This window comes from Callorhinchus milii, unplaced genomic scaffold, assembly GCF_018977255.1.
Source record: "Callorhinchus milii isolate IMCB2004 unplaced genomic scaffold, IMCB_Cmil_1.0 Scaffold5, whole genome shotgun sequence".
NCBI lineage: Eukaryota > Metazoa > Chordata > Chondrichthyes > Chimaeriformes > Callorhinchidae > Callorhinchus > Callorhinchus milii.
Window position 1 is genome coordinate 64,961,797 of NW_024704746.1, and position 20,471 is coordinate 64,982,267.

The 20,471-nt window shown below is 47.0% G+C and overlaps 1 protein-coding gene across 1 annotated transcript in view; it reads left to right on the forward strand.

The window, feature by feature from the left end:
* plxna4 (plexin A4) overlaps positions 1-20,471 on the forward strand; it is a 296,341-nt gene that overhangs the window by 185,357 nt on the left and 90,513 nt on the right. Inside the window, exon 5 of the mRNA XM_042335956.1 lies at positions 3,958-4,058. Within this exon, the coding sequence (XP_042191890.1) occupies positions 3,958-4,058 (101 nt within the window). The remainder of the gene's footprint in view (positions 1-3,957; positions 4,059-20,471) is intronic.

Below are 20,471 nucleotides of genomic sequence, written 5' to 3' on the forward strand. Positions count from 1 at the left end.
CCGGAGTGTGTGTTTTGTGACCGAAACGGAGGAGATTTACGTGCACGGACATGACAGCTCTGGCAGCTTTCATTTGCTGCCGGTTCAGCTGTAGAAATGTGCACTTATCGTGCTGTTCAGTCGCATTGTTTGGTTTGTAATGGTCCTGAGCTCCAAATGGCTCCTCAGAATGGGCTCCTCTTAAAGACACGCTGTAAATCACTCCGCAAAAGAGAGGTGCCTCGCGCCGCTCATTATTAATGACGATAATAATCTTCGCCTTTGCTGCGGCGCCTTTCGCGGCGGGAGGGCGTTCCAAACAGCTTCGCAAGATTCACTGTAAATGGCAGCGACTGTGGGGTTTGTAGGCCTTAAAAGCAAAGGGATGTCTCATGCTTTGAAAACATCCAGGCTGGACTATTCTAGAACCCTGCAGGACTTCCCAACTTTTCTCTCCACAAACTGCAGATGATTCAGAACTCTGCAGCTCGTGTCCTCTCTCTCGCACCAGGCTCCGTGAGCCAATCACCCCCATCCTCGCCTGGCTTTACTGGCTCCATGTCCCTCAGAGGAAGGAGTTTACGATTCTCCTTCTCACCCTCAAAGCCCTCCACGGTCTCGCGCCTCCCTACCTCTGCGACCGACTGACACCTGACCAACCTTTTCCACTCCCTCTGCTCGGTGGGCATGAGCCTATTCCATGTCCCCCTGCCCTGCCCGCTCCACCATCGATGGTTGGACCTTCATCCTTCCTGCCTACGCCCTCTGGAGCTCCAACCCGGAATCTATTCGCCTCGCCCCCTCCTCCTTGCCACCTTCAAGGCTCGTCTCGAGACCTTCCTCTTCCACCGTGCCTTCAGTCATCCTCTCACTCCCACCCTCCCCACTCTTCCTCCACTCCTCTTGAGTCCCAACCCTCAGCTCAGATGCAAACTCTTCACTGTCTCTGCGCCTTGGGACATCATCCCGACGTGAAAGGCGTCATTTAAATGCAATTTGTTGTCGTTGTCGAGAACTAGCTGCAAAATATGCAATCCATCAAACACGACGCAAATATGAGGGAGAGGGGAATAGAAAGGGGGTGGAGTGGGATGGGGGGGTGAGGCTAGTGTGGAGTATAAACAGCAGCATTGACTAGTCGGACCGAACGAACTGCGAAGCGAATTGTGACGTTCCTCCCGGCAACCGCAAGGGTTATTATTATTTATTATTATTGTTATTATCCGATTATCCGGGGGAGGAGGTGAAGCAGACAAGATTCAACACTCAGTCAGCGAGGATTAGACACCTTTCCTTGGTGGGGGTGAGGTGGGGTGGGGTTGCGGTTGAGAGCGAAGAGATCGCGGCTGGGGAAAACAAATATGACATGGTCAAAAATTAGATGTCTGCACTGATAATCCGGAAAGGGTGACAATTTCGCTCCATCAAGTGCACTTTTAGGTTCGGGCTGCGTTAATGACAGTGATGCCTCCACTTTGACAGCTTCCTATAAAGGTCGAGCATCCATGCCATCGAGGTGACCTCAGCTGTCAATAACCCAGCAGAGATTAAGGGTCCCAACTGTAGAGACGCTGTCACTTTTCAGGCACTGGAGCTGATACACACAATGTAATTAACTATAAATAGAAGGCAACTTTCACACCACTCTCACTCTCTCTCTCTCTCTCTCTCTCTCTCTGTGTGTCTCTTGAGCTTTCTGATCGCACTATTAACCGCCTTCGGGCTTCGGAATCAGCGCAAATAGTGTCATTTCACACCAGTGGCACTTTGCAGTTTTGCAGTATTTAGGGAATAATCTGAGCCTCCCCCCCACCACACACACACATACACACAACAGCAACAACAACAACAAAATTGCACACACAAACACACCAAACATCTCCAACAAAGCACAAAATTGTCAGATCGTTTTCCAGGCGTAATAATCCATCCCTCTTCCCCCCCTGAACCCACCCCCCCTCGAATAAATCAATTTGGTCACTCAATCTACGACTGTTTGTGGGACACTGCTGTGCACAATTGGCTGCCGTGTTTCGCCCACAAATTGCACAGTCAATCCACTTACAAAAAATAACCAGTACTTTTTCAGAATGATCATTATTATTAATAATAATACATATTCACTGATATTGACATTGTGTCAACAAATGATGTTGTTTGGAATTACCCTCTCCCTCCCTCCCTCCCTCCCACACACAAACATACACTAATCGCTAACTGATTTAGCAAATAAACTCTCAGCTGAAGCATGTAATGCTGGTTATTAACAAAGTATTAGCAGTAATAATCCTCACATTCGATACAGCGCTTTTCACGTCAGTAGCACATCACAAAGCATTTCACAGGATTTACTTTCGTTATCCAGATTTGCAGACGTATGGAGTAAATAAGGAGAAGAATAAGGAGAAGAATAAGGAGAAGAAGCCTTATATTTGGTAGAGCTCCTTTTTTATGTCGGGAGGACATCTCAAAGCATGTCACAGGATTGATTTGCCGTAAATTGCTGCATACTGTGTACCTGAACATGGCTGGTAAATGGGACTGAATTGATTGCTCTTTTCAAAGAGCCAGCACAGATATACGAAGGACTGAACGATTGTCTTCTGTGCTGTAAAGGTCTAACGTAACTCAGGTTGGAAGCTGAGCTGAGCTGAGGAGGATTTATCCTGGCATTTGTCCTTGATGCCCGCAGCAGTGCCACACTGTTGTCCACTGCCCAATATGGGGGCGGTGTGGTGGGGTGGAGGGGGTGGGGGGCGAATGGGGTATGTGATATGACAATTACAACGCATCATTTGGATTATCTTTACAGTGAATGACAGTGAGGTGATCAGAGGACAGGCTGTGAAGTGAAGGACATCGAGAGGCTGAATTGTTTTTGACAATATCACTGAGTCGATCGGAGTGGGTGGGAAAAGGGTTAGGACAATGCATCTGGAGTGATAACACTCTTAAGAATGCCTTTCACCGCGCGAGGCGAGCATGGCCTTGCCTGTCACACTGTCCTTTGCCTTCAATCCCGAGCCACTTTGCACAGTTGAGAAGCTAATTAATGCCCTCGTTTCCCGAGAAAGTGAAATTTAGATCTTTCGGTCGGTCGGGCCCTGTAAAGTGCCAAAGTCCTTCAGCACCTGAAGTTAGTGAAAAGGTCAGTGGTCCATCAGGCAGGCAGGCAGGCAGGCAGGAGACTGGCTAGACCATAATTACACCAGGCTAATGTCATGTCACTTGCCACACCACTCAGCCTCCCGTACTCAGCAATCGTAACGATATCGGCTCAAGTGGAATTCAGTGAGAATCAACCCCAATCATATCTCTGGTACTCTCTGTCTCGCCCGCCCTGACACCGTGTGTTTGACCCTCTCCAACCCCGAGCCAAGAGACTGCTCATTTCTGTTCACAATCACTTATTTTGTGGAGTCCTGCAGCGTATTGGTTAGAGCGCTCACCTCGCAAGCGAGAGGGTTTGATTCCGGGGGGGGCCAGGGCGAAACCTTAGGCGACTTTCCTTACTCCACACGCCTCTGTTTACCGAGCAGCAAGTGGGAACCCGGTTGTTAGCCGATTGGCGGATCGCGTTTCCGGGGGATAAGTATCCCTTCCAAACAAATTTTCGATAAAAGATAATATTAATTTGGTCGCTCAACCTACGACTCTTTGCGGGACGCTGCTGTGCGTGAATGGCTGCTGCCTTTCGCCCACAAAACACACCAGTCAATTCACCTTGACGGTATGTTCTGTGAAGCGCTTTGAGACGTCTCGAAGACGTGATAAGGCACTGCATCAAATGCAAGGATTATTATTGTATTATTGTTACTTTAAAAGAGGTTTTATGGTAAGAGCTCTGGGTCGCACTACCCCACGTGAAGGGTGCTATATAAACCCAAGTTGTTGTGGGTAAACGAGCGTGATCAATGTTGGACGGGGGTGATCTTTGTTAGACTCCTACCACCTGATTTTTTCTCTATTTGCTTTCAGTTGACCAGAGTGCCGGTGGAGACATGCGGACAGTACAAGACGTGCACTGACTGCCTGGGCTCGGGAGACCCTCACTGCGGCTGGTGTGTGCTTCACAACACGTGAGTACTGAGAGACCTCCTCGCCCGCTCGTTGTGCCATTCTGTTCAGCTCGGCTCACAGCTTTCCAGGTCCTAGGCCGTGAATCCAAGAGCAGGAGCGCTGTGCATATCTGCACACTCACTGTCTACAACACAGCTCGCTGCGGACATGCACTCACTGTCTCTAATACACTCGCTGTGTGTGTACACAGACTCGCTGTGTACACACACTCGCTGTGGATAGTACACTCACACGTGTAAACCGGGTCACAGCTCTTTGACTGCTCACAGTCACACCCCTTCTTCCCCCACCCTCCCCGCTCCCATCGATTACGCGGAATCATTTCTCCTCAAAAACGGAGTACGTCCCCAAATAAAAACTTCTGTGTCCATCGGTGCCAGCCACTGTGCCCCAGAACTTGGGCACACTCTCTCTCTCTCTCTCTCTCAAGCCTTGCCCTCTTTTAGATCACGACTGAAGACCTTCCTCTTCGACCGTGTCGTGGTTTGTTTGTGGGACATTGCTGTGCAGAATTGGCTGCTGCATTAGCCTACACAATACGCAGTCAGTCCGCTGGGTAAATGCGAGTTGTTGCTGTTGTTGTTGTTGCTCATTGTCCGGGCACCGTCCTTGCAAATCGTTTCGAGACGTCACCTCACACGGAGGGTCACTATCGTAACTGCCAGACATTGCCGCTGTTGTTTTACCTGTTTTCTAACGATCCACAAACTTTCCTGCGAATCACATTTCCCCCCCCAACCCCCCCACCCCCTTCCCTTCCCACATCTGGGCAAAATCAAGCCGCTGAAGAAAAAAAAAAACGAGCGAGATAGGCTTCTGTTTTTTTTTTGATGTGTACTTTCTACTTTGTGAACGAAAGGCCGAGTTAGCAGGGAGAAGCGAGCTGGCTCTCCAGTCTACGGGCAGCTCGCGGTGTTAGGTTCCTGGCGTTAAGGCACTGTGCCAAGGAGCTGTGGGGATAGATTTCCCGAGTCTGTGGACTAGTTTTACAGCTGGAAATCCGATGCCAGCAGCAGGAGCTGGAGAGAGAGCATTGATTGGAGCGAGCTAGGGAGTTGAGGCTGTGGCAAGTGACTCAGGTTGCCATCTCATCCCTCAGCCTCGCTTGTGTCTGTGCAGCCAAGAGAGAAGCTCTTTAGGTTTGATAAATCATTTAGTCGGTGTAAATTGCAAACGTAGATCTCTGCTCCTCGGCCTCCAGGGATCGGGGAGGGTGTGGGGATGGGGGGGTTGGGGGGGGGGGGAGTGGGGGGAGCCTGACGAGAAAACAAGAGAACTGTCACTGAGAGATACTGGGAGCTCCAAGGGCTGAGGTTGGCAGCTTGCTCTCCGAGGTCAAATTGGAGGTCGTTGCCTTCTGAAGATATGAGAAAGCACACGATAGAAATAAGCGAAAAAGAAAAGATTTTTTTTTTGGAGCACTCGTCTCGCAAGGGGGGGTGGGGGAGGACTCGGGTTCGATTTCCGGGGCGGGGTAGGGTGAACACTTCGGCAAGTTTCCTTACTCCACACGTCTCTGGTTTTTCCGAGCGGTAAGAAGGAACCCGGTTGTCGGTCGATTGGCGGGACTACTTTCCGGGGAGGGTCGATAATTCCTTCAACAAATAAAATGAAGAAAGAATAATAATTTGATCGCTCGATCCACAACTGTTTGTGGGACCCCAAAACAACACACAGTCAATCCACTTTACAGTACATTCTGTGAAGCGATTTGAGACCTCTCAACGACGTGACAAGGCGCTGTATCAAGCGTGAGGATTATTATTAAATATACAGTCCATTCACTTTACAGTGTGTTCTGTGAAGCGCTTTGGGACGTCCTCCCGACGTGAAAAGCGCTATATCAAACAATTAACAATAATGATAATAACTTGGAGGCGGATTTCTTTTTGCTTCCAAATCAGGGAAGAAATTGTGCACAAGTCTGTGATTTCAGCAATCAACCAGTGACTGACCTGCTGGCCATAGCAGCCTCCTCACAAGGCTGCAGCTCTCTCTGATCCTATCCTTTTCACAACCGGACGGACAGTTAGTTTCCCCTCTCTTTTTTCTTTCGAGGCGATGACCCTGCTAAAGCGAACAGATTCGCTCCCTAGAGGGTTCGGGCTGCGTGAAAGCTCTCTGGGGATTAACTCTGCTCCGTGTCCTGTTCTTTGCAGCGAATTTGCTGCTCTGGGACTAAAAGCTATCGTACTCTGTTCAGCGAGTTTGGATTTTGTTCCCAAGATCTTACCTGTTTTTTTAAAATCCGCTACAATTTTAACTCACCAGTAAACATTTGAGAGCAAACGTCAAATGAAATTGCACGGTCAAAATTAGGGTCCACTTCCAAATCCATGGGGAACGAGTTGCATAACTCGCAGAAGGGGAGAGAGCTTAGCTCACACAGAGCACGTGAGTATTATTACTCTTATAATAAGAAGAGTAACATCCCTTGCGTTTCGATGTGGTGTTGAAACGTCTCAATGCGCTCCACAGGGTTTTGCTGTCAAGCGCAGCGACCGGGCACGCGTTATGGTGAGCACAGCAACCATTTTGCACCCAGCAATGTCTCACAAACAGCCGTGAAAGTGCGTGACCAATTTGACGTGGGCCAGGGACACCGGGAAAGAAAAACTCCCTTCTCTTTCCGAATAGCGCCGCGGGATCTTTAACGTCCACCCGAACAAGCAGACGGTCAACTCGGTTTAAAGTCTCACCCGAAGGACGGCACCTCCGACAATGCAGCACTCCCACCCCCCACCTCCCCACCCGCCCCTCCCCAGCACTGCATTGTAATACCAGTATAGATGTAAATGCAAGTACTTGTAAAGATTCCCATGGCTCTGTTTTGCAAAGAGAAGGGAGTTTCTCTCTCTCTCCCGGTGTCCTGGCCAACAATCCCCCCCCCCCCCCCCCCCCCGCCCCACCCCAGATAAAATTGGTCACTCGCTTCATAACTGTTTGTTTGTGGACCATATTTCAACCATCAAAATCCAGTCACTACACGTGACAGCAATGAGACATTTTGACGGGCCGAGCAGAAGGACAAATGCAAGGGTTGTTATATTATTATTCTTTTCAAATAATGTCTAATGAATGCCTGGAGACAATTTGTTTTAACTGCAGCGGAACCTCCTTACACGTTTGGGATCCATAAAATCTCTCACCCCGGGATTTAGCGAGATTTAGATTTTAGAGCTCTCTGCTCTAAAATTGACTCCCGGGTCAACGCTACGTCAGGAAGTGATGGAAGTCGACCATTTTAGTAGATTAAAAAAAAACAGCCAGTGCTTGGAAGTGAAGCGTGAGGTTGCGGGCGAGGTCCACAGTGAGACGGTGTTATAAGCAAACTCGCACTGTAGAGAAGCACGTTACAACAGAGCTGGTCTGTAAAAACAGGTCTAACAGACTTTCCCCAAACCCTCTCACTCACCACCGTAGCGCTGCCCATTCTCTCGAAGGTCCGGGGAAAACCAACATAAGCGCTCCAAAAGATTTTTCAAAGATGTGGAGGAATATGGTCGATTAAATAACATGAATTAATGCAAGCGAGAGGACCCGGGTTCGATTCCCGGGCGGGGCGGAAGCTTAGGCACGTTTCCTTAATCCACACGTCTCTGTTTGCTTAGCAGTAAGTAGGAACCCGGTTGTTAGTCGATCGGCGGATTGCTTTCCGGGGTTAGTAATCCCCCCCCAAAAAAATGTTGTCACTCAATCTACTGGACTGTTTGTGGGGACGCTGCTGTGTGTAATCGGCTGCCGCGTTTCGCCCACAAAATACACAGTCAACCCACTTTACAGTATATTCTGTGAAGTACTTTGAGACGCTTCAGTGAAGGGATAAGGTCCTGTATCAAATGCGAGGATTATTATTATTATTATTATTGTTTCGCTGTGAAAGGGGCTCTGTGTATGAAATTGGAAGACTTTAGCCTGGATTATTACATGGCTGCTTGCCCAGGTTAGGGAATAGCTGTCATCTCTCAGGGCGGAATGTGATCTAGCCAAGTCTCCGTCTAATTGATCTGTCTAAAAGTTTCCCTTACTTGGAGTTGTGAGGAGACCTGGGTAACCTCTGATACAGCAATCTTGTGCCCATTACTAGACACGACCATTAACTCCATTGTTGCTTCGTTTTAACCTCTTATTGTATTTCTCTCACCTTCACTCTCACTCCGCACCCGTTCTCCCTAGTTTGCTTTTTAGTCAGCCGGGTGTCTTGACACCTGCGGAAAACCACCGCTGGGCTTAAAAGTATCCAAACCAAACGTTTTGTGCATCCCATCAACACATGGACATTCCTGTGTATTAGACTGGAATGCGCTCCCTCTCCCTGAAAGGACGCATCCTACTTACATAATTCCAGAGAGTGTTAGCCGCAAGATGGCAAGAGCCAAGGCTTGGGGGACTCAGAGTGTGCGTTGGAGTACCGCTGGAGTTTAAGCTGCTAAACAGTTTGAGCAACTGAGCAGTGGAGTCCTGTAACTCAGTAGTTAGAGCACTTGCCTCGCAAGCGGGAGGACCTGGATTCAATTCCCAGTTTCCTTACTCCACACGTCTCTGTTTACCGAGCAGTAAGTAGGAACCTGGTCTTAGTCGATTGTTGGATCGCTTTCCCCGGGGGTAATAATTCCTTCGAAAAAAATTTAAAAATTGGTCACTTCAATGCACGACTGTTTGTGGGACACTGCTGTGCGCAATTGGCTGCCGTGTTTTGCACACAAAATAGACAGTTAATTCACCTTACAGTGTATTCTGGGAAGCGCTTTGAGACGTCTCGAAAACGTGTCAAGGCACTATATCAAATGCAATGATTATTATTATTACAACCTCAGTCGAGTCATTAGACAGTGGCCCCAACTAACCAGTAGACATCTACACTATCAATCTCCAGCCCAGGAAACAAAGCTTAACAGAATCGTAGATATTTACAACACAGAAGGAAGTATTTTGTCCATCGAGTCTCAGAGATTGCTGTATCTTCAACGCCCCGGCACTGGCCTATTGCCATACTTCTTCAAGCCTCATGATGCATTCCCCTTGGTCTCAACCAACACAGTGGCTTTACACCCTGTCCTTTCACCTCAATAGCTTGTGGTTGCATTTCTGTTTGGGTCAGCCGGGTGTCTGACCACACGAGGAAGCTCATCACCGTGATTAAGAGTATCCAAACCAGACTGAGAGTTCTCCGTATGAATGCCACCCACCCGTAGAAATTTCCCAGTGTCTGGAATGGAACGCGCCCTCTCTTCCTCATAGGGATGCAGTTAGCTAATTCCGGAGAGTATTAGGTGCAAGTTGGCGAGAGTCAAAGCTGGGAGAGCCGAGAGTCTGTGTTGTGGTACTGCTGGAGCTTAACCAGCTAAAAACACATCGCTTGCCATTTTAAAGAGCGCTGACTGGCAAGCCTCCTGCTGAGAATCAGAGAGAGAGAGAGAGAGAGCAAGAGAGAGAGAGAGAGAGAGTCAGAGAGGAAAAACAGTGAAGAGATAGAGAAATTTAAAGAGACTCAAAGACAGAAAACGACCCAGAGAGGAAAGAAATAGAAAACGAGAGAGAGAGAGAGAAAGTAGGGTTGTCACAATGTACTACTCTGGTGATAATAATAATTCTACACAGTGGTATGTTTTAGTTAGCACTGCAGTGAGTGAGTTTGTATTTTGGCACACCGACCAATTATTCGCGCTGTTTCCTTATCCGCACCGGGGTTGTGAAATGAAAGAAAGGGGAAACTTAGAAAATCAGATGAAGCAGCCTCCCATTGAAAGATTGTGTTTCCAATGATAATAATCCTTGCATTTGGTCTAGCGCCTTATCACGTCGTCAAGACATCTCAAAGCGCTTCACAGGATATACCCACGTGTTGGTTGGAGCACTGGCCTCGCAAGAGAGAGGACCCGGGTTTGATTCCCAGGCAGGGCAAAACCTTAGGCAAGTTTCCTTACACCACACGCCTCTGTTTACTGAGCAGTAAATTGGGACCCGGTTGTTAATTGATTGCTGGATCGCTTTCCTGGGGTAATAGTCAAACATGACTATTTGTGGGACACTGCTGTGCGCAATTGGCTGCCCACAAAACATACAATCAATTCGTTTTACAGCATATTCTGTGAAGCGCTTTGAGACGTCTCAACGACGTGATAAGGTGCTTCATCAAATGCAGGGATTATTATTACTATCATTATTAGTAATGCAAGTTGCCGTTGTTATTGTTGCTTTGTCGAGTGACCGAAAAGGGTCATTTTTATATTTTCATATATTATATTGTGGAGTCCTGTAGCTCAGTGGAGTCCTGTAGCTCAGTGGTTAGAGCACTCGCTTTGCAAGCGAGAGACCTGAGTTCAATTCCAGGCAGAGGGTGAAACCTTGGGCAAGTTTCCTTACTCCACACAGAGCCTAATAATAATCCCTCCAAAACCAAAAACAATAATAAATTGGTCATTTTCAATCCACGACTGTTTGTGGGACATTGCTGTGCGCAATTGGCTGCCGCGTTCGCCTACAAATATACAGTCAATTCACTTTACAGTATATTCTGTGAAGCGCTTTGGGACGTCCTCCTGACGTGAAAAGCGCTATATCAAATGCAAGGATTATTATTATTGAGCGCACATACTATTCCTGCTACTCCATGTGTTAATTTCTCCAGTCAGCCCCTCATTAAGGTACAGATTAAACACGTCGGTTTAAAAGTACATTATTCTGCAATTACCTGAGTCCAGCCTGAGTAATTGTCCTTAAGCTATCCTAAATAAATGACTCTTTCGAGCTCTGGAGCACACTTTATAAGCACTCTTATTATTATGATGATGTGCAAACACTAGGCAAATCTATAAAGCATGGGAAATTGATGCGTCACTCGAAGAGATGTCGCCCTGCTCACCTTGTGTGTGTGTGTATGTGTGTGTGTGTGTGCGTGTTTGTGTGTGTTGAGAGATGATGCCTTCACCTGCCTTTGCTAATGATGCCTCTCACAGAGTAAGAGTGTTGCCCTGAGAGATGACTTGCAAATAGAAGGGTTGATTTTGAAGGAAACTGAGCCTGTGTCATTTTCTTACCCATTCTTTACATTTTTCTTGTTTCACTCATTTGAATCGTGGAGGGCAGACCTGTGGCTTCCACCCTCTTTAGAATCAAAGCCTCCTCACGGTTTGATTCCTGTTAAGGAAGCTGTTTGATTAGTGGTTTATAATGGATTGAGGTGGGATTACTGTCAAAGTAGAAACTCCAATTTGACACCCGCCCGAAACCATGTCGCCTTTTCTCTACCTGGACACGATCAGTGTCAGCCTGGCTCACACGCCTCTCATTCAGAAGGTTGTAGGTTCAAGCCCTATGTTCGACACTCCAATTCAGTGCTAGAGGACCGCTGCTTTGTTGGAAGTGCCATCCTTCGGATCAGACGCTAAACAGTCACGGCATTATTATTAATAATAATAATCCTCGCATTTGATGCAGCGTCTTATCACGCCCTTGCGATGTCTCAAAGTGCTTCACAGGATCTACTGTAAAGTCGAGTGACTGTGTATTTTGTGGGCGATTGCGCACAGCAGCGTCCCACAAGCAGCCATGGTGTGAGTGACCAGTTTTATTCGGGGAATTGTTGGCTAGGACAGCGGGAGAGAGAAACTCTCTTTCTCTTTCCGAATAGCTCCGCAGGATCTTTAATGTCCACCTGAGGAGGCAGTCGGGAACTCGGTTTAACGTCTCATCCGAAAGATGTCAAATTCTTTGAGGTATGTTGGTGAGGTGATAAAGCGCTATATCAAATTCAAGTATTATTATTATTATTAATAATAGTAATATCATTCGATGGGTGTTTTAAGGATCCTGTCCTTTGTTTGAGCATCAATGGGTTTCCAGCATAACTTGGATTGTCACATAAGATTATTGTCTGAAACACGTGTCCCACAAGTATACAAGACGTTCTGTTGGCATCATTTATTATTGAAAGGAAAAGTATGTGAATGAACAGGAAGGGAAGCAAAGTCCTTCTGCTGCTTAGTACGAGATGTTATTGAAGGTGAGCCAATTTGAATTGATAGCATCTGCAACAGATGGCAAATGGTCGTCTGTGATCAAATAAAGGAATTAGATAGTTCTTTGAAGCAGAGGAGTAGTAAATAAAGGGTACGGGAGCGAGATTGAACTAGGTGACTCGTGTGTGGCGAGAACTCCCCTCCCCCACCCACCGCCACCGTAGAAATGGGCCAAACAGTCTGCTTTTTGTGTTGTTCGATTTCAAGATCCTCTCAATCGTTTTCGAATCGCTTCGTTCCCTCATTGCCTCCACTCTGCGGCTTCCTGTTTGTCCCTCGTGCCCTCCGTTCCGCAGTTAGGTAAAGCAGGAGAGAGTGCGCACTCCATTCCAACAATCTACCTGTGGATTTTTCACGTGTAGGTGGATAGGCGTGAAATTCTCAGTCTAGTTTGGATACACTTTAATGTCGATAGGTGTCTGGACACCTGGCTGACCAAAAGAAAAAGGAAAAAAAGAAGCCGTCTGTAATGGAACCATTACTCTGCAGTAATGGTTATTGAAAGGATCAGAGGTAGTCCCTTTGATGTCATTGATATCACAGCAAGAGGAACACTGCTGCACACAGCCTGAGCCAGCGCTGTTTCAGTCTATTCGCAAAGGCATGAGCTTGGCTGTCTGGCTGGTTGGGTGAGGCATGAGGTGTGCGTGGGAGAAAGATCCTGCTTTGTGTGTGGAGCCCTTCGCTGAACCTCTTTCTAACCCTCAAACCGTATCGAGTGGGCACACCTTATCGATTACGTTTCGCCCACAAAACACACAGTCAATTCACTCTACAGTAGATTCTGTGAAGCGCTTTGAGACGTCTCGATGACGTGATAAGGTGCTCTATCAAATCCAAGAATTATTATTATTATTATTATTATTGCTATCAGCATGAAATCAAAAGGTTGTAATGGTCCTCAGCTCAGGCGTTCTAAACCGATTTAGCTCGGGCAAAGTACGTGTGCAGTTATTCAATAGTAGAGTGTCACATTAATACGATATTGATTTTTAGGGATATTACTGAGACCACAGTACATACCTACTGTTAAAAAGAAACAGACAAGAGCAGAACAGCTCGTTTTCTCTCTCAGGCAGCAGTGACTCACCGAGCGTTAACCCTTACCCTGTGAATTTTGTGGGAGAAACGTGGCAGCAAAATTGCAGAGCTATGTCCCACAAACAGTCATGGAGCGAGTGACCAATTTTATTTGGGGGATTTGTTGGCCAGGACACCGGGCAAGAGAGAAACTCCCTTCTCTTTTCGAATAACGCCACAAGATCTTTAACGTCCACCTGAACAGGCAGACGGGGGAACCTTGTTTTATCGTCTCATCCGAAGGACATGAAATTCTTTGAGGTGTGTCGACGACGTGATAAAGTTCATAAGAACACAACAACATAAGAATTTGCTAGGCGAAAAAAGACCAAGGATTATTTATTTAAAGCTCTTCGCAGAATATACTGTAAAGTGAATTGACTGTGTATTTTGTGGGCGAAACGCAGCAGCCAATTACGCCCGGGGGCGTTGCACAAACAGTCGTGACCAAATTATTTGTCTTTTATAAATGTATATATTTTTTGAAGCGATTATTACCCCGGAAAAATGATCCGCCAATCGACTAACAGCTGGGTTCCCTACTTACTGCAAGGTAAACAGAGGCGGATGGAGTAAGGAAACTTGCCCAACATTTCGCCCTGCCTGGGAATCGAACCCGGGTCTTCTCGCTTGCGAGGCGAGTGCTCTAACCACTGAGCTACAGATAAGAGAGCGAGTGGCCTGATTTCACAAAGGCCTGCATCTTTGACAAGCTGACCTAACGCAGGGGACCTTGCCTGCCTTGTTTCCGTGCAGGTCTCTCAGCCGGGGACAAAGCATCGAATCTGAGAGCGCACTCGGGTGGTTCTGTGATGTTGATGCCCTGACGTTAGGTCAATGCAGAACTCTGCGTGTGACCAAGTAACAGCTCACCATGGGACAGTGCTAATAGACCCTGGTGTGCTCGCCTCACTTGCTGTTCTCTTAAAGGTAACGTAACAAGAAGAATTATGTGTTGTGATGCCATCTGGTGTTGAACACCGTGAAGTCTTCAAGCAGAGAAATGCCATGGTGGGATCATGCACGGCGGGCAAGGAGCGGAGGAGACCTGAAATTCCTCCTCGGCTTAGCCTGCGAGACCGTCTTGCGACAAAATTTAAGGTCGTGCAGCGTTGCGATAAAGGTCTTGAATTCAGGGTGAATTTGAAAAAAACATTCATCTGTTGTTTGTAGAGAGAAAGCTGCAAATTTAAGAGTAGATTTGAGAATTTTTCGCTTCACGTCATTGGATTATAAGGTAAAGAGGTCTGGTGGCTGAGACTCGGTGGAATTTAGGGTCTTTACAGCATTGACAGACCTAAACAATACAGATGTGGGCAGGACACCATGTGCTTTGAGCTGTCAGAGCAGAGCTGGAACTAGTAGGTTTCCGTTTAACAAACTTCCAGTGAGAATAGTGAGAACTGAATGAATTTTGTACAGATATTCCTGCAGAATAGTGGGAGATATGGAGCAGATGCCAATTATAAAGTGTTTGACTCTAGGTAGAATAACTCCTTTAAACCCAAACTGAATACATACCTGCTTAAGAAGAGTCGGGCAATGTTTTTGGTCATCCGGGTGTCCGACACACATGAAAATCCATCGAAGGAATAGAAGATAATTTTAAAAACATTGGTCACTCAATCTACGACAGTGTGTGGGACACAAATGCGCAATTGTCTGCCGCATTTCACCCACAAAATATGCAGTCAATTCACTTTACAATGTAACCAGTGAAGCGCTTTGAGACATCTCAACGACGTTATAAGGTGCTATATCAAATGCAAGGATTGCTATCATTATTATTAATTTGGTGCGGAAGGGTGGTAAGTGGGTAAGGGAGAGGATAAGTTGTGTGGGGGTTGGTGGTGGGGAGTGGGGCTGAGGTGGGGGAAAGCCCAAGAAAGGCACAACCAGCATTACAAATGCTCAGACTGACTGCATACCCCATCCCTGGGAAACCTGTTTGTGTGCTTAATAAAGTTGGTTGCAGTTCAGCCTGTGTACTTTGGAGCTGAGCCATTGACTCGCGCCCAGAATCCAACAGCAACAGTACGCTAATTAAACCTGCCTGCAAGTTCGGGGATGAATGAGCAATGTGCATCCTTGTGTTCACTGGAAACCGTTCCACAATCGTTTGTGTCAATTGCAGCCATTGATTTTTTGTTATCCTTCTTCACTTTTCTCTCAAGTTGACCCAGGAGCTCAGCTCAAACAAACACTAGAAGTGGGATTTCTTAAATGAAAACCGCAACACTTTTTCTCTTGCCTGGGTTCGTTCAATCTCTTCTCCAAATGACCTGGCCGGCAACTGAATGTCGCCCCCTCTGCCAACCTTTAGGGGGGATGAGTTAGGGTACCTTCAGTCTTGAGAAACGATGTCTCAGAGAAGAACTTGGAGAGATATAGAAGATGCTAAATGGCATTGAGGGCATAAAAACCAGACTGGACTGGACTTTCTGATCCGTATTTCTGATGCCTTCTGAGGGTGTATGTTCAGAAAATTTCAGCCCTAGATTTCAGTCAAGGGGTTGTGAAAGCCAATTTTAGGATCGACACCGAGAAGGATTTATTTATACGGAGGGTAATTAACAATTGTGTATGTGTGCATGGGTGTGTGTGAGCGTGCATGCGTAATGGGGAACATATGTGTGTGTGAGTACAAGAAATAGTAGAATTGTGCACCAAATGCAACCAGACGTTTAACACAACGATCAAGTGCATTTAGTTTCTCATTGCCCAGAAGCTTGGAGTCCCCACACCCTGGATGTTGGCGGTGGGGTGGTGGGGGGCTGTCTGTCACTCTCTTGCAGGGGTGGGAGCTGGGGTGCTTCAGTCTTGAATAAAGACATCTCAGAGGGCAACTTATTATGGGGTCTCCCACTCTCTGAAGGTTGATGTCTCGCACTGTTTGGAGGTTGGAGACTCTCACTCTATGGAGTTTGAGGTCTCTCACTCTCTCGCTCTCTGGATGTTGGGTATTCCCCCTCTCTCTCACTGAGAGTCTAAGGGGCTGCTTTAGGCACTGCGAGTGTCTGCCTCTTTCTCCTCTGCTCTGCTCTACCCCCTCCTTGCCAGGTGGGACGTCTTGTGGACGCAGCGTGGTGCTTGGCAGGCGTGAAGAATCTAAGCTGGAGGAGGAAGTTTGACAGGTGTGCTATACCTGTCCTTGTGCCAAATCCGCCTCCTGCTAGGCAACCAGGCGAGTGTCGTGGGTGGCATCCTTCATCTCCTGTCAATGGAGCGCTCCCTGCTTTCAAGTTTTTTTCGAGTCTTAATTTGCGTCTGGTCAGGATTTAGTGCACCAGTTTTGAGACTCGGGTAAAGTGTTTGGGAGGCGACGTTGGCACCTGTGCGGAGGAAGATTGTACCTCTCATCATCTGGCACATGTTGGTGTTGTTGTGGTACGTGGTGGTGGCGTGAAGGTGGAGGTGGCGGGGAGGGGGAGAGGCGGAGGGGGTTGTTGGGGGATAAGAACTAAAGTGAAAAAGAAATCCAAGAGAACATTTACAATCATCAAAGCGTCAAGAAACGAAGGGGGAGCAAATGCCAATTCATGACAGTTGGTGGGAGTTGAGTTGGTTGAGTTGAGTTCCGGGGCAGTTTGTGGCCATCGAGGTGACAGTTGAGGTGACAGATGGGGTGTAAGTTGGGGGCGACAGTTGGGTGAAGAGTTGGGGTGACAGTTCATGCGACGGTTTTGTGACACTTGGTGAGAGTTGAGGTGGGAGTCGCGGAAGAATTTAATGACAGTTTAGCTGATGGTTGATGCTCAGTCGGCTTTGATTCATCTAATCCGGGTTTAGGCACGGGTTCGGCAAGAGCCAAAGCTTCGGGGACACCTGAGCGTGGGATGGGGTACAAGATTCAACCCTGAAAAGATTAGTCATGGGGAGGAGGAGAAGGAGAGGGAGGAGGAGGAGGCGAAGGAGGAAGATAGGAAGATTTGACACTTCTTTTGTGAAGGGCGACAGCTGTCATGCGTCAGAACCTTAGTAGCCACAAAGGTTTGCGTAAAAGTATCTGTTCGTTGCAAAGAAAGCCTATTCTTGTCAGCGAGTGGAGCGAGGAACATTATGACTGCCAGTATCAAAAAAGCCCTTGACAAAAGTTTCCAGGTGACCAGATTACAAAGGGGCTCGGAATACCAGAGTCTTAGCTTGTGATTTGAACTTAACCTGGAGTCATTCAGGTGAGGGATAGGGTCTCGGAGCACTTGATATAATCCTTGCCTTTGATACGGCGTCTTATCACGTCTTCGAGACGTCTTAAAGCGCTTCGCAGGATACACTGCAAAGTGGAGTGACTGTGTGTTTTGTGAATGAAACAGCGATGGCACCCCCTGCACTGGGAACGTCAGTCTGGGCTACAACCTGTGGAGTCCTGTAGCTCAGTGGTTAGAGCACTCGCTTTGCAAGCGAGAGAGCCGGGTTCAATTCCAGGCAGATGGCGAAACCTTGGGCAAGTTTCCTTACTCCACACAGAGCCTAATAATAATCCCTCCAAAACCAAAAGCAATAATAAATTGGTTATTTTCAATCCATATGACTGTTTGTGGGACATTGCTGTGCGCAATTGGCTGCCGCGTTCGCCCACAAATATACAGTCAATTCACTTTACAGTGTGTTCTGTGAAGCGCTTTGGGACGTCCTCCCGATGTGAAAAGCACTATATCAAATGCAAGGATTATTATTATTATTATTATTATAACCTCAAGTCAAGATACGTGTCTTGGACTTGTAGCGTACTTAAAGAAAAGCTGACGCACAATATCCATGTACTTTGGGCTGGGCGAAGGGATTCATTCCATCTCAGGGTCAAGTTTAATACCAACTGCGGACTTACAATGCCTTGTGCTCTCCATTTCATTGACATGAGCTGGCGTTCAGCCAAGAGCGGGGATTAATAATTGCAATGTCTTTAGAAGAAGATTAACAAGGAGTAATCTGCAGTTGATTACCGAGAACTTTTACAACAGTGAATCTCTTCTGGAGTGGAATGGATACGTAGGAATGAGCGCAAGACCACAATCTAATTGATGGCTTGAAACGCAACCAGAAACTGAGAGTAGTTAGATTGGTGCGAACACTCTGATTACTTTCCTCAGTGGTGACCCGCAGTGTTAACTTTATATCCAGTGTTGCTCTGGCTTTACCTTTGAGGGGGCTTCTGTTTAGAAAGGCACAAAGTGTGTCGAAAGCATGAGAACATAAGAATTTGCTGGACGGAAGAAGCCCAAGGCCCATCCAGTTCTACAGTTCTGGACGAGATAAACCATCTTATCATGTCTATATTATCCAGTCCCTTTCGAATCTTAAAAACCACAATCATATTGAATGAGTTGATGGAAGATATTTGTGGGCGTTGGTTACCATTGGTAGCCTGGCTCAGAAAGTAGCCACCGCGCACCCATCTGTGTCAGAGGGTTCTGGGTTCAAGCCCCAAGTAGACAGTGATTTTCTAGCGGAGTGTTGGGTGAGTGCTGTATTAGCACAGGTGGACATTAAAAATCCCATGGCCCTATATCAAAAATACTCTCCAGAAATCATGGCGAAGAACCTTCTGAATTAATTGGTTGTTCACCCAGTTGCTGTTGGCAGAAATTTCTGGCCACAGATTAGTTGCCTACATCAAGACAGCCAACTACTTTAAAGTGCTTTGAAGCATTTTGATGTTACACGCGCCATAAAAGCTGTATCTTCACCGTAAAAAGAAAAGTGCTATATCAAGCGTGAGGTTTTTAATAAGCCCTAAGATTTGATGTAGCACCTTTCACACCGGGAGGATGTCTCAAAGCGCTTCACAAGATGTACCGTAAAGTGCGTTCAATGCGTATGATTTTTAGGTGAACGCAGAAGCCAATGTACACGCAGCCATGTCCCACAAACACACGTGAGGTGAATGACCAATTTTATTGAGGGGATTGTCGGGCCAGGATACTGGGAGAAACTCCCTTCTCTTTTTTTTCCGTCAAGCAGGGTTCCGTTATGTTACATTTGATTGTAATCGATGTGCAGTGACATGTGCTCTGGAGGATTAATGGCTGCCATTCTGCTTCTTGCAAGTTTAATGAGAAATAATCTCCGGGCAATTAGTAATAAACTTTCTGGATGATATTTATTCTGCTTTCGCTGCTTTGCTGCGTTAAATCATTCCCCCCACCCCCGCCTCCCCTCTCTCTTTTCCTTGTACTCTGTTTATGTCTTGACTCTGATCTCCCTCTTTCATTGTTCCCCTTTTCTATTTCCCTTTCTTTACGTCTTTCTTCCTGGTTAATTTATTGTCTGTCTGTCTCTGGCTCCCATGCACTTTTTCTCTCTGTTGACCTCTCTCTCTCTGAGGGTTTAAACCTTCTTCCCATCGCTGGAACTCCCTGCCTCAATCCCTCTTTGACCGTGCCTACAGCCACCTCCCCTTTCTCCCCGGCCCATCATCAAACTATGCCACCGTTAAGTGCTCCAAGACGCTACCCCAGTGCAAGTTGTTGTTGTTCTGGAATTACAGCTTTGCTGTATCTCCCTACAAAACACATAGCTGTTTGAGGAACACCTCTGTGCACAATTGGCTGCCGCGTTTTGCCCACAAAATACAGGCAATTCACTTTACAGTAATATTCCTGCGAAGTGCTTTGAGACGTCTCAGTGGCGTGATAAGACCCTATATCAAATGCAAGGATTATTATTATTATTATTTTGTTGCCCACACCCCAAAATAAAGCATTTCAGGAGGTGGCCGTAAGCACGGGCCAAGAGTTATACTTGTGAAACGTGGTAGAAATGGTCTCTTTCAAGGCGTCTTGCTCAATAACAAGACGGCAAATTAACTAGACGGTAAGATGCAAACAGCGTGCAATGAACGGCCGGCAGCCTGCCTTACAAGCAGGAACCCGTACGATACCTCTGCCTCCAGGACCAATTCTGGGCTCCCCTGCTGCTCACATTATTGGCGAATGTCACAGAAATGGACACCTGCAGCCCTGTCCCACACAAAACCGTGAGGTAGATAAGCTGTGAAACGGCAGCTGCATTTCGCTACATGGATCTTTCTGTTTTCAGTCAGCCGAGCGTGCCGGAGATTTGACGGCAAGCTGAGTGGTCTGAGCTGGTTAGTCCAGCAGTACCCCAAACGCACACTCTTGGGTCTTCAAGCCTTGGCTCTTGTCAACCTGGACCTAACACTTAGTCTCCAGCATTAGAGAAGTGGAGAGAGAGAGAGAGAGAGAGAGAGTGTATATTCCATTCCAGACATATGGGAATATCCATCGGTACGTGGCAGGCATATGTGTAACTTTCAGTCTGGTTTGGATACTCTGAAGCATGGTGATAAGT